The sequence below is a fragment of the Lactuca virosa genome, chromosome 5 (genome assembly GCF_052849685.1).
Source record: "Lactuca virosa cultivar CGN04683 chromosome 5, Lactuca_virosa_CGN04683_v6, whole genome shotgun sequence".
NCBI lineage: Eukaryota > Viridiplantae > Streptophyta > Magnoliopsida > Asterales > Asteraceae > Lactuca > Lactuca virosa.
Genome location: NC_136430.1, coordinates 20701753 through 20715956, shown reverse-complemented (window position 1 = coordinate 20715956; position 14204 = coordinate 20701753). Strand labels below are relative to the sequence as shown.

Genomic DNA, 14204 nt, shown 5'->3' with positions numbered 1-14204 from the left:
GATTTTACAGGTTTCATTCTGCATCTAGACTCGATTACATGTATGAAATCACTCATATTTCCTCATTTTTTTTCTCTTAAGGTAACTTTAACCCATTTTCAGTCTGATTATTATATGTGTATAGCTATTTCATTTTTTAGATACAGATGGTGTTCGTGATCTATAAAACACAATGGTGTTGATATTTCCATCTCTTAAACATAAAAATGACAAGTCTACCAAACAAGACTTAAAGATAAACAAAGATAAATGAAAAGGTACACATTACATAGTTTGGTTTTTGGTGCAGGAAAAGGCTGATGATTTAGTATCTAAAAAGAAAATAAGTTCAACAAAGAAGAGACAAAAATGCGATGTCTGAATAAAGATGTGGTTCGTACATCCCTTGGCTTTAAACATTAACTTCTATAAAAGAGAAAAATCAGATTCCTTTTATTTCTAAGACGAATCTGGAAGTTCACTTTGTACTAGCAATCTATAAACATCTAAGTCTTGTAGATAGCTAAATGTGTTTTTGGTTCAGTAATGATCTGGAATGGAATGAAAAATAGTTATAGAATACGTATTGTTACATATACATTTTTAATACTATCTTAAATGTTTTTATTTTCAAGAGGCTAAATGGAATAAATAGCTATTTACTTTCATTTTTTTTTTCTAATATATCAATTTATGTTTAGTTCTATTTTTATTATTTTATGATTTTTATTATACTTTGAAAGTATAATGCTATATTTATGAATATAAGTATGTGACTATGTTTGCATATGTGTGTTAAGAGTTAATCGATTAGTTACTTTTTACAGGGATTAACTTCATGGATTTTCAAAATGTCATAAATTGACTTGATCATGAAAATACCATTCTTATGGACCTGCATCTGATGTGCCTCATACTCTTCTAATCTTCATGATGATTGCATCAATGGTGATGATGGTATGATATAATCTTATCTCATATTTCCTTCTCATAAAAAATGCTATTTCTCTTAAAAATTCTTTTTATGAAATAATCTTCAAATATTTTTGCTTGCCGTTTAGGGTTTGGGTTTATGTATAAAGGGTTGCATGTGCAATTTACAAGTTCTTTTAGACATTTTATGCTTTGTAATATAGCCCCGTTAAACTACTTGCTTATATTTTTTTTTTCTTTATGAACATACAATCAACCTCATATGTCTGAAGATATAAAGGGGCAGGGGAGTTATGGAAGGGGCAGGGGAAGAAGAAGACGTTGTGATATCAGTTTCTTACAAGTTATCCAAAAGGGGTGAATATTGCTATGATGGATTGTTACTTATGTGATATCCATCTCTGATATCAGGTAAGTAAAAAAGTATATCTAAATTTATCACTTTTTTGATATTTCAGGTAAGTAAAAAAGTATATCTAAATTTATCACTTTTGTGTTATTTCGGATATCAGGTAAGTAAAAAGATATATTAAAGTTTAACACTTATGAAAGAAAGTCATACTTTTAGTTATTCACCATTATGGCATATAATGTGTTATTTTGGTTATTTAACCATTTAATTGTTTCCATATACAAGACTTGCACCTTGTAGGGAAGAAATTTGTGCTACTGTTAAAGCAAAATCAAGTGGACTTTTTAAAGCTTGTATGAACTAAATTTTATGACCCATTAAATTATAGGTTTATTCTTTTCACTCCGTTTTTAAATAAATATAGGAAATTATACTAAGTAATTTTTTTTTAAATCAGCTAACCTTCTGTTTTATTGTTGACTCTCATTTTTCCAATCTTTTATCATTTTATAATTTTTTTATATTTCTTATAAGACTACTTCTAATTTGTTGTATGCGTACAACATTATCAAATGGAGTTGCTTTTACCTGGATTAGTTAATTCGTCCAACAAACTTTTTTAAAATTTCTATTTTCTTTGATATCATTATAAGATTGAGTAGAAGATGATTGTAGAAAAATTCTTTATGAAGCGTGTCGAAGGAAATTGAACTTTAGCTCTCGTAATGACTGTATTTTCAAGTTTGTTAGGAATTCTGATTGTAAATGAATGACTTGATATCATCAGTTAATTCTCTTTCCTATCTCTATGTGTGACTTCTTGGCGGTCGCATATTTATTTCACATGCTATGTATGGTTTAAAAATTATTTTCTCGAATTGTTTATTGTTTCCTTTGTAGTTTTAACTGTAACCTTTGTTAGCAGAAGTGCATGTATCTATGCTTTTAGTGAATGAATAATGGCAACTTCAGATGGTTTTGTTAAGGTGCTGCAAACCAAAGAAGAAAAATAATCTTCACATTTTTTATAAAGAAAATCAAAACTAAAAAAAAAACCAAAATTGCTATTGTAATGTCTAATTACCAAATTAAATTCAAAACCATGGCATTTTACATATAAAAAAATTGATCTATAAGCTATAGTGATATGTTATAATTATGGATTGATGGATAAGATAAATGGGTATTATTTGATTCGAAGACACTTTAAAAGAGAATGTGATACTTAGCGATGTAAATCATGTCTGGAGCAATCGGTTTTGTCCGGAATGGAAAGAACCGAAACCGATTAAAGAGTAAATGGGGAATCAAAAATTACACCGAATACCACTAAACGGTTCTAACCAGTTCCAGTTCAGTTCTAATAGGAAGTATGTTCAGTTTTTCGGTTAAAAAACTCATATCGAATGATACTTATATGTATGTGTCATGACTACATTGCCTGAGTACTATCATATTGTGTAAAAACTATTCACTAAACACCTACCCAAACTTTAATCGTTGAAACGAATATTAGTTAAAACGAATATTAGTTGACATAAAATAAGAGTCGTTTGAAAATTATTTGTCGAAAAAAAATGCAATTTTTCTATGCTTAGGAAATTATATTCCGAAAACAAAATGCAATATTTCTCTGCTAGAATGAATCTTATTGATAACTGTTTAGATGTAGAAAACTATTTGCTCGCCTCTAGAAACTAATTTCTGAAAAAACTATTTGCACCCGTCGCTTGGCGCGGGTAAACGGTTAGTTTATATATATATATATATATATATATATATATATATATATATATATATATATATATATATATATATATATATATACACCCGATCTTATCTCTATATAGGGTCCGGTTCCTGTGAAAACTCATTTTAAAGTGAGGACTTGTGAGAACACCTTAAAAAATTGAAAAAAAATCTAAACAAAAATACAAATCAAAAAATCGAGTATACATCTATGTCCGGGAGAAAAAAAATTGGAAAAAAAAATTTGCATCACTAAAATTGATTCATGATTCAATTTTAATTTTTTATTTTGCATCATTATGATCCATGATTCAATTTTGATGATCCAATTTTTTTTCCAATTTTTTTTCTCCCGGACATAGATATATACTCGATTTTATGATTTGTATTTTTTTTAGATTTTTTTTTTCAATTTTTTAAGGTATCCTCACGAGTCCTCACTTTAAAATGAGTCCTCACCCGATTATATATATATATATATATATATATATATATATATATATATATATATATATATATATATATATATATATAGGTTTTTTGAAAACAAAAAACCTTATAATTCAGAAAAATACATAAAAAGAAATACTTAGAGGATTAGAGGAGTTGTAAGAGTATTTTGTATGTATGTATATATGTTTGTATGATATATGTATGTAATCCACTCGTTTATATTTTTGTTTGATACTTGAGTGGGACCGTCATCATCTTAAAACCACATAAATTGAATGACACTAATTGCATTTCTTTCCTTTGTGAGTAAAGATAACAAATCAGCTTTAATACATTTTGTACAATTAATGACTTATTTTGTTACAATCATGATATGGACTTTGATTTTTATCTTTAATAGAGGATTTGAAACTACAATGCCACAAGAAATCATCTGCTACCCATTAAAACTATCTATAAAGAATTATATTTGCTTGTACAATACGTACACGTATGTAATAAACATACGTATACGCCTAGAAGGATGTTAAAAATTATACACATACATACAAATATGAACTAATAGCAAATCTTGATTTGTAACAATAAATAAACATCACCTGATTTCATTTACAAAAAATTTGATATCTTAATATTTCATATCTAAGTTCTAATAAATAAATAAAGAAAAACATTAACAAAGGCTAGTCAAAACTCTCCCTTAGGCTACACGGAGTGCATGGGAGGTTCTTATGCATAAAGATGTGTCATATGAGCCAAAAAAGGAATCCACTGGCTTCTTACAAGATAAAGGAAATAGTGTTTGGATACAAGTTAGTTAGGAAAAAAGATAGAGATAGGAGAAGAAGAGCAAGAAAGAGGGAGGGAGGAGAGAGATTGTGAGCATCCGTAGTGGGAGTCGTAAGAGCTTACAATGTAGAAGGTTGGGGGTCGTGTTTGGTTGCATTTCATGTGTGCAAAGTCACCTTTAGCGTCATTTGAAGTTTGTGTTTAGTATTGTAATTTGTCTTCAAATATTTATTTTATAACACTAATTTATAAATAAATAAATAAAGTCACTAAAATACAATTTTATCATTTATCGTTTCTTACTTCTAACCCTTTAACAAATATACAATAAATAAATAAATAAATAAATAAAATACATATTTGAGTTGTTAACTTGTGAAGTTGCAAAGGTAAATAGATGATGATTAGGCTGGAGAGAGTGGTGCCACCGAAACCGCACTCCCTCCTATGCCATGTAGATGCCAACTCAGATTTTTTCTTATTTCATCAACTAGAAACCGCAATGGGAGAGTGAGAAAAAGGTTAGGAGAGAGAAAAGAAAAAAGAAAAGAAAGAAGATAATTGGTTGAGAGAAGAGAGAGAGAGCAAGTAAAAAAGGAGAAAGAGAAAAGGGAGTGCGGCCATGGACTACCGCACTGCGGCCAAAACCGCACAGAACCGCAGCCTGGGGGCGGTATGCGCGGCTGAGGTGGCACAAACCGCGGCCACCCCCTCTAGCCTTACGCAATTTTGCATTTTCACCAAAACTCATCAATTTTCGTGAAGAGAATATCGTATTAGAAACATGAACGTGTCCAAAGATTTAGTCAAAGTCAACAACCAACGCGAAATTCAAAGTCAAAATTTCTAAACCAAGAAAAACACCCAAGAACAAGTCTAGGCCAACCAGAAGATGCCACTCACCCACCTAATCGCATCACCTTAAAAACTCCATCTTTTGATTCAACCCACAGTTTTCGTCAATTGAAGCCAAACACATATACCTTTCTTCCTCGATTAATCACCGATATGATCATCAAGAAGGATACCCCCAACGGCATCAGGCTACAACACCCTTCATCTCTTTCCTTCAAAAAGCATCAAGAATTTGTCATCAATTCCACCCCTTCACCATCTCCCAGAATGATTAAGCGTTCTGATTCCATCATCTTGCAGAAATCGTTGGTTCGAAAAAAAAATACACATGAAAAGGTGATGATCCGGCGGCGGCGTGCCAGTAAGGAGATAGTCAGGAGGGCGTTGACTCCGCCTGCACGTAGACTTGACTGGCGGTGGTTTAATTTCCGGCCAACACCTAGTCGGCTCTCTGTTATGTCCACGGCTATTTAGCTAGATATATGTGTGTTTGTAATCATCAAGAAAATCAATCTGATTCATCCCGTATTATTAGGTCAGCTTAACTCTCGTGATCTCCAAATTATCATATGTAAATTGCTAAATATGTAATGTTTACACTGATTTCAAGAATCTTGAATACCTTCTGCTATTTATATCGAGCTAAATTCTCTGTTAAAAACTACGAAAGAGAATAGGATGTACACATATATGCAGTGAAAATTAAAATCTGCTAAAAATGGAGTATACAAGCATATAAACACACTCGGGATCCACACAATGGCTTCAACTAGCGGCTGTTAACTTGTTTACAGCTTTTTTTAACAATTCCCATGTCAAACAGAGATTTCCGGTGAAGAATAATGGAGCAAAACATGTTTTGTTCTTTTGCTTGTTTCTGCGATTTTATGGGTGTATTTACTCCTGATGATAAAAGAAAGTTGTTAAATGAGATTTTTCTGAAATATATATTTGGGTTCGTTTTTTTGTGTTTCCATTCCTTGTCAACATACCTCAGGAGGCTCAAATGATGAACTTGAACTCTGTTCTACTGGTGCATCTAAAACCCTTGCTTCTGATTTCTCATTTGATAAACTGTCAAAAAAAAAAAAAAAAAAAAAACAAAAATCAAAAGAATTGTCTCAATGAAGCAAAATTCACCAGAGTAAAATTGATAATTTAATTTCCACTCAAGAGTCAATATACTTACGTTGAAAGTATTGTGACCCAAATGAGCTCAACACAATCCACCCACAAGAGTCTTTGTTCAACAGGTACAACACCATATGTAATAATGTGAGCAAATGGCCAAAGCTTCCAACCAGCCTAACAAAAAGTTTAATTAACAAAATCCTAAGTATATTTCAATCTTATTCATAGTATAATAATCAAAGAAATAATAACGTTTACTCACTGTCAACATAGGCCAAAAAGTCGCCTTTAATTCACTAAAAATAGTAACCGGTGATTCAAATCGTAAAAGACCGATGACCATGTAGTAAATACTGTTCCATACTGCTGACCATGCGGTTTGGTCAAAAGCTACCTTCACAGGCACCACCCACCAATCTTGAAACGGGAAAAGTGCCTGAAATGAATATAGCAACAACATAACATTATAGTTCATATTATTAAAAAGCTAAGTTCACAAGAAATCCCAATATTTAAATAACAGTAAAACTGGTGCATTGTTTACCTCACAGAAATAGTAGTAGTAGTGAGAAAGTGATCCGTGTAGAGTGAAGCCAACAAGGCCAGATCTAAACATACGGGTGCGATCAAACTCCAAGAGTGGTTTACCTTCACAGCACTGAATAGGATAGTGGATAATTATTCAAAAGTGTTAGTTTTTTGAGGTGATGATCATTCATCGATCGTTAATGGAAACAAAGGGTGGGTTTTTACAGAAAAGAAACCAACGAACCTGTGCAATCCAATCGCCTACTGAATATACAACTCCACTTATCATCATCTTTGCCAAAAGTGGGTTTTCTTTAAGAGCTTCTTCGTATGCACTCCAGTTGTGTTGTGGTGCGTATCTCAATATTTCAAATATGGTCCATCCCTGTGTGTGTCACACCAAGATTAAACTTAACCTTAACCTTAATTGAACTAGAAAGAACAAAACTTTCAAACTCCAAATTATGTTTGAATTAAACCTAATTCCACAAGTTAATGGTGGATAGAATAGAAGAACTCACATGCCAATAATCGTAATCGATGGTGAGCAATTTGGTAATACCGAAAGTACCAGCGGCAAGAACAATGGTGGCGTTAATGGTTCTATCGATCAATTTATCGAGATTTTCACCTTCGACTACCTGATTTCCATCACCGGAAGAGCTCGCAGACGAAAACCCACCTTCAAAAGACAATCTTCCTTCACTACCACCGAACCCACTAATCAATTGAACGTCTTTTCCACCTTCAACCTCCCTCTCAATTTCACTCACCAGGATACCAACTTGATGATCCGTAAAGTCATTACTCTGTACGGGTATCACGTCTTGCTCCTTGGAAACCGCCCTGACGGTGCCGGTGCCGGTGCCGGCGCCGTGCTTGGTTTTGGTGAAGAATTTAGGTGCTTGTGAAATGGGTACGAAGGATTTGATGGGTTTGTAGAGGGGGAGAAAGGTCGTACTAATGGAAGCAGCAGCCATTAGTTTTGCCGTCGTGGGGAAGCGAAGTGATTTGTGCAGATTTTCACCGGAAAATCAATCGACCTGCTTTCTCCGATTCAATCTGGATTGGGGTAGTTGTGTTTTATAGAACTGTAGATTCCTGGGTGATGCAGTGTTGCGCGGACCAGGGAACGTTGTTGACTTTTTGTCAAAATGTGGATATTAGGAATCTGGTTGGTTGGATGAGGATGACGTATCGCACTACGGTGGGGGGCTGTGTAGCATGTTGTATTTGTCACACATGTGAAACGCTTGAATATGCTAAGTTTTTGAGATTTGATTGGTCCACGTAGACAGGAGTAAGCAAATTTAGCTATTTTTTGTACTATGAAGCCTTAAATCCATTTTATGTTTTGTAATTTATACAATATATTATTGTTGTTAAAAAGTTTACGAATGATGTTGTAAAGACGACATCTCATAAAGGGTAATTTAAGAAATATATTTTGAGTTATACAATTCCTAAATCTATAAATGTGTTTATAAATCACAAGAATGTAAAAAAAAAATCTTAAAATTTTTTCTTTAAACAAAAACTCAGAAAAGTTACCTCAGATTTTCAGAAGTTTAGTTTTTTTGTTATTTTATATTTTTAAAAGCTTTTAAGTAGTTTGTCGAATATTTTTATACAAATACAAACTGCAGTTACTAGTTTCCAACTATCAGTTGCTTTACCAAATACAGCTCCAATATAATAATTATGCAGCAGTTACAAAATCTTAATCTCAATCAAGCATGAGTTAAACGAAATTTAATTTTAATTAATTTCTTTGATACATGCATATTTTATATTTTATTCGACAATAATTACAAAATAAAATTCGTTCTGTTACGCCATTTATACTCGGAATAATCATGCCATTAAACCCTATTCATAAAATATTTCATCTAAACATACAAGTTCCTTGACATCATGTTTTAACATGCCAAACAAAACAATACGAACCCATCTACATATATCTTTGACAGATTAAATTACTTCGTATTTAAATGCAAACAAATATTTATTAATAATCTTTACAAAATAATGTTCAATTAATCATAAATTATCAAAAAATGAATCTTGAATTCTAGATATGCATTTCATTGATGAGGACGTACAAATGGTGTCGATGGGTTATGGGCCCGCCCATAAATCCTCTGTATGATGGCCCCACGGTAGAAATAATGCAGCCATGGAAATATCTAGAAAAGAATTGTGGTAGAAAAAAGGTTCACCACAAATATAATTTATGGAAATAATTATATGGTTGTGAAAATTGGGTATCTAATGGTCATATATGGATTGGCCTTGACGAGTTTACTCTGTACCCATCTGAAATTGTCTCCACCACATTAAACATAGATTACGTCGGTATATTGTTTCGGATGCTTTATTTCCAATTCATCAATTGTATAATTTTAATAATATTTTAATAAATTATATTAACTACACAAATATGTTCACTTATACTCCCTTCGACCACAGGACTTACTTGAACCTTAAATCTACATATTTTTGTCAGCCAAAGGATTTATCCTCGGACCACTTAGTGAATGACAAGTTTCTAATAAACCTAATACTGCAGGGCTACAAGCCCTTTGTTACATGTAATAGTAACTTAATTAAGAGTAAATTGCAAAATTAGTTCATGTGGTATCCCAATAAGTGCAGTTAGAGTCTTTTATTTCAGTCACATTGTTGGTCCAAAATTAATTATTTCATGCAAATTTGGTCCCTGTAGTCTTAAAAAGTGCAGATTTGGTCTTTTGAATTAATTGTTATCTAAAAGAAAAATGAATCAAATTGTACATTTTGGTATACCATGTTGACGAAATCTGCATGAAAATTTCAATTTTGGACCAACCATACAAACGAAATAAAAAATAGACTCAAACTATACTTTTCTCGATACCACATTAGCCAATTTTGCAATTTTCTCTTTGGTTAATAAATGAATTTAGTTTTCTTCCATATAGTTATATAAGACATATCGGCATACAAATTTTAATTTACATTTCAAACTGAATTTTGACAACCGGTTTTGAAATAATCAAAACCGCCGGATTGGAACCAAAATTTTAACCGAAAAAACTATGCTTTTTTAACGAAATTTTACTTTCAAAAAAATCAAACTAATTATAACCAAAACCGGGTTTTCCATGTATAGGTAGTGGACATCTCTAATCTGTATTACCATTACATTAAAAAGAAAGAGCGAAAATTTGTTACTCGGCCAAAGATACTCGACATTCCTAGTCCTAGCCAGATGTATAGTTAGGAATAGGGTTGGGTTTTGCTCAAGAGTTAACATCATCACTTATGGCCCAGGAACTTAAGAACTGGCAACCTTATTAAATACGGCCTAAATATATATTAAGCAGGAAAAATAAAATTATGTTTTAAGTCATCGATTCTACATAATTAATATATTATAAAATCGACAAATTTAACTCTTCTATATGAAGATAATTCAACTTGGGTTGCTTTTTGTCTATAACTGTTCATAAAAGTAAAATGTATGATGGTTCTCTAAAAAAAAAACATATCGACTGACTATATTGAGTTAAAAGTCATAGAAAATGTATTTAAATATTTACCACTTATCATTATTAAATTTATTTCATTAGAAAAAATTATATTTTAATAAAATCATATTTAAGATATTAAACATTCATATAGTTAAATGAATGGACACAATATGTTTCAATCCACGCTTACGAAAGACACGCTTTAACTGGTTAATATATCGTTAATTTTGTCACCACTAACAATTAGTCTCAGGATGTTACTAAATTACGTGAAATCAAATATTAAAATTATGTACACAAATAGTGTCTTCAACAACAGTGGTTGAGGGATAATTCCAGATTCGCGTTATAAAACATAGTTTGCATTGATTCACAACGTATCATGTAATGGATACTAACCTCGAGATTGTAAGTGCAAATGATGGGGATGAATATGAGCAGATAAAGCAGAAGCACATGAGAAACGTTCAAAACTCACAAAGAACAATTTATGTTCTGAATTAACTTTTAATTCTTGTATTAGATCTTATCTGAACTCAAATCGATCTCTAAAATATCCTACGAAGACTTTTAGACTAAATCCTATTTAGCTATACCTTGAAGACTCATAAGAAATTTCAAAACTATTAATAAAAGATAAAATTAAAAATACTAAAATTTTGAGAAAAAAAAAGGCTAAAAAGCAACTCTCAAGAGTCAAGACTCAAAGCAACAAAAAAACTGTGTTATTCATAAAGCCCAAAACCAAGCCCAACTGGCATCATACTTATTTTTTTCCATTTCATTCGGTTTAGTTTTCTCGGGCCGTTTTGCATCACAACTATTTAAAAAAAAAAAAAAGACTCAACGTCTAGAATTCTACAGTCTCTTGATGACGTCAATACGACGACACCAAACCGACTTGGTATCTTGAAAATTTCACGATAGTTTTGTTGAGTTAAAATGGTTTTTCTTTTATGAAGAATCACATAAATGCAAGGTTCTTACTTCTTAGATTCTAATATGCACATCTAATTTTTAGGACCTAAAAAAGGATCTTAGTAAAAAAAAAGGTTCAAACTTAACAACTCACAACACTACTTTGACATGCCAATCATTTTTTTTTATCTTTATTTGATATCCTCCTAAACTCTCATCAGGCTCAACCTCAAAGATATGTAAATCATGACCATCTTTTATTTTTACAGTCGTATCTTTTTTATCGGTATCATGAATTGTTGTAGAGTAATACATGGATGTCATGTTGAAGACGAGATCTTCATACAAATTGGGATGGGTTCTTCGGCTGAATCCACAAAATAGAAAATGTCTCGATTTTTTCGAAATCCATTATTGATTTGGAAGGCGCATGCATCGATCATTATTAAATTTATTGTTAACAATGTTAAACTAGTACATCGCTTGTCCCTTCTATTCAAAGTCATATCGCTAATGGTGAGTCTAGAACAAAAAACCATGTGGTTCATTATTTAATGATTGTTTTCAGCCAGAGGCTAGACCTGCCGTGGGCGCTGGCCGAGGGGAGGCTGTCGGCGGTGGAGCTGGTGATCGACGATCAATCGATCATCAATTTTTACTCTCGGCATGTGTGCGATGCGTGAAGCTGGAAGAATAAACCGGCGTGTTGTGTTTCTGTTTAATTTTTTTTGTTTATTTAATTTTAGCTTGTTTTGTGTTATCTTTTATTGAATTGGATCTTAAGTAAATTGAGCATGAGATTTTCGGCTATTGAAATATAAAATGTTGTCTTTAAAAATCTTGATTTTTATGTATATCTTTTTGGCAAAAACATTAAGATAGACCTCTTAAATATTTAAGGTAAGTCCTAAATTATTTTTATATATGACTTATACAAAAAAAAATACAAATTACTTTTAGGTGGGTCAAGTAACCCCTTTGTGTTGATATAACCTTGCTCCTACATATTGCATGAAGGATTATAATGATAGTGATAATTGGTATCGTGATAATCTATAGAGAGACAGTGAAGACCTCTAGGTCTACCACTAACATATTTCATCATCGTGTCTCAGATGTACGATTTGAATGCAGTTTTGTTGGTCATTGGAGCACAAGCTTATGCGTTTGTCACATCAAGTTATAGAACATATGCATCAACCTTTCATATTCCATATTATGAGTTCTTGAACATAAGGCATACCAACATCACATCTGGTGTTTTGGTATGTTATTGTTACAAGAGGTCTTCCACTGTAGTCAATCATTTTGGACTCTGATACCAAAAAATGTAACCTCAAAAGCCTAAAACACATAATAATAATAATAATAATAATAATAATAATAATAATAATAATAATAAATCATGTCTATAGAACTCACTTTCAGCTTTAACTAGACCAACCATTGCCCTTCACTTCACCGGACTGGTTCTCCGACTTGGCTAGACTCCTTTGTCCGGACCACATAACCATTTTGTCCCAAATCTTGTTGGCCCAACTGTTTTGGATATTTTCGGTCTCATTCAGTTTTCTCGGGAAACAATATATAAAACTATGAAATATTTTTAATTTATACATTAATCACTTTTCCCTAATTTGATGCAAATATTAGTTAAACTATGTACTTATAGATCCAATATTTTCACAATGGATCCAAACAATTTTACTATAAATAACTGGGTTTAGTGTGGGCTTTATCATAGGGATCGTCATTGTGATCACCAACTCCAATACCAATGTAGTGTGTTTGAAAGAACTCGTGTCATACAACTTGTTCGAACGATCGAGACCAATGATTGGAATATGTGTACCCTCTAATATTAATGTTATTGTATTGTTTCTTGGAAGAGATATTGAAGGAAGACATATCGAACATGATGATTGATGCCAATATCTAGAATCTGAGAGCCCAATGTCAAGAAGGAAAGTGGAAGAGAGAAATCAAGAATTTATGAGAAATATTTGGCTCTAATAAGATGGTAAATACGTACCCATTAATTGATATCTCTCAACAATATGAATATATTGACAATTACATGATAATATAAGGTTATAAATGTGTAACATCCTGTTTATTAAATAAATAAATAGATAAAAATTGATGAACGAATAGTCGCCCTAAATCCATATTATTAGTGGGGTGTTGGTTTTGGGGAGCCAAATGTTATAAATTGGATTATTCGGGGGTTAAAGAGTAATTTTGGGATTTATTTTGAAAAGGATTTTAGAAGTCAGGGGGTGATTGGTAATTATTGGACTTAGAGTGAAAGGGTTTTGGAATGTGAGGGTTAAATGGTAACTTCTGGGACTTCATTTGAAGAGATTTTGAAGGCTAAGGGTCTGTTTGGTAAATTAGGGATCGAATTTGAGAGGAATTATGGAAGCATGGGTGTAAATGGTAAATATTGTACCTAAATTGTAATGGGTTTTAATGTTGAGGGCTGAAAGGGTAAATTATGGGTTAGTTTCGAAAATATTTCTGAAGGGAGGGACTATTTATGTCATTATGGTATGAAGTTTCGTATACGGGTATATAACCCCAGCATCAACGGGTATCAAACCCTAACCCTAATACAAACACCGGCCGTCACCCTTATGCCTCCCTCTTCTAACAGTCGCCACCTCCTTCTCCACCTATGGTCGTCGCCACCATGGAAGCCCGCATCCGTCACCGTTATTTCGCCATCGTAGCAACACCGCCACTGCCGGGAATGCAGCAAACATCTGGGAAGTCCACCGAAGGCCAGCGGCGGAGCGCAGAGTGAAGGTGGGTCGTGAACCGCCGTTAGATGCTGTTGTGACCGCCTTCCAGTGGCGCTGTCTTCTCCGTACACCACCGTGAGGTGGGTGGTTGTATTTAGCTCCGAGCAAAGACGTGTAGATGAGGGTTGGGTAGTCATCCCATCGTTGGTGTGGCTGCTTGACCGGGAACCAAAGAGAAACCATCGCCACCACCGTAAGGTG

General features: G+C 32.8%; 1 protein-coding gene across 1 annotated transcript; it reads right to left on the bottom strand.

Annotated features, from left to right (window-relative positions):
* Positions 1 to 5713: 5713 nt before the first annotated feature.
* LOC145114197 (Peroxisomal membrane 22 kDa (Mpv17/PMP22) family protein) lies at positions 5714 to 7847 on the bottom strand. The gene is made up of 7 exons (XM_079050188.1): positions 7291 to 7847; positions 7014 to 7154; positions 6786 to 6899; positions 6504 to 6677; positions 6300 to 6415; positions 6103 to 6184; positions 5714 to 6013 (listed from the first exon to the last, which is right to left on the bottom strand). Exons 1-7 carry the CDS (start codon positions 7747 to 7749, stop codon positions 6008 to 6010), a joined length of 1092 nt encoding a protein of 363 aa, XP_078906314.1. The 5' UTR covers positions 7750 to 7847; the 3' UTR covers positions 5714 to 6007.
* Between the last annotated feature and the right edge of the window lie 6357 nt (positions 7848 to 14204).

What these genes read in the sequence shown, in the direction of transcription:
- LOC145114197 (XM_079050188.1), bottom strand. Translation starts at nt 7,749, where the DNA reads ATGGCTGCTGCTTCCATTAGTACGACCTTTCTCCCCCTCTACAAACCC. An exon ending in TCGATTACGATTATTGGCAT is followed by an intron (nt 7,155 to 7,290) that starts GTGAGTTCTTCT and finishes TGACACACACAG; the next exon opens with GGATGGACCATATTTGAAAT. An exon ending in CTTTTTGGCCTATGTTGACA is followed by an intron (nt 6,416 to 6,503) that starts GTGAGTAAACGT and finishes ACTTTTTGTTAG; the next exon opens with GCTGGTTGGAAGCTTTGGCC.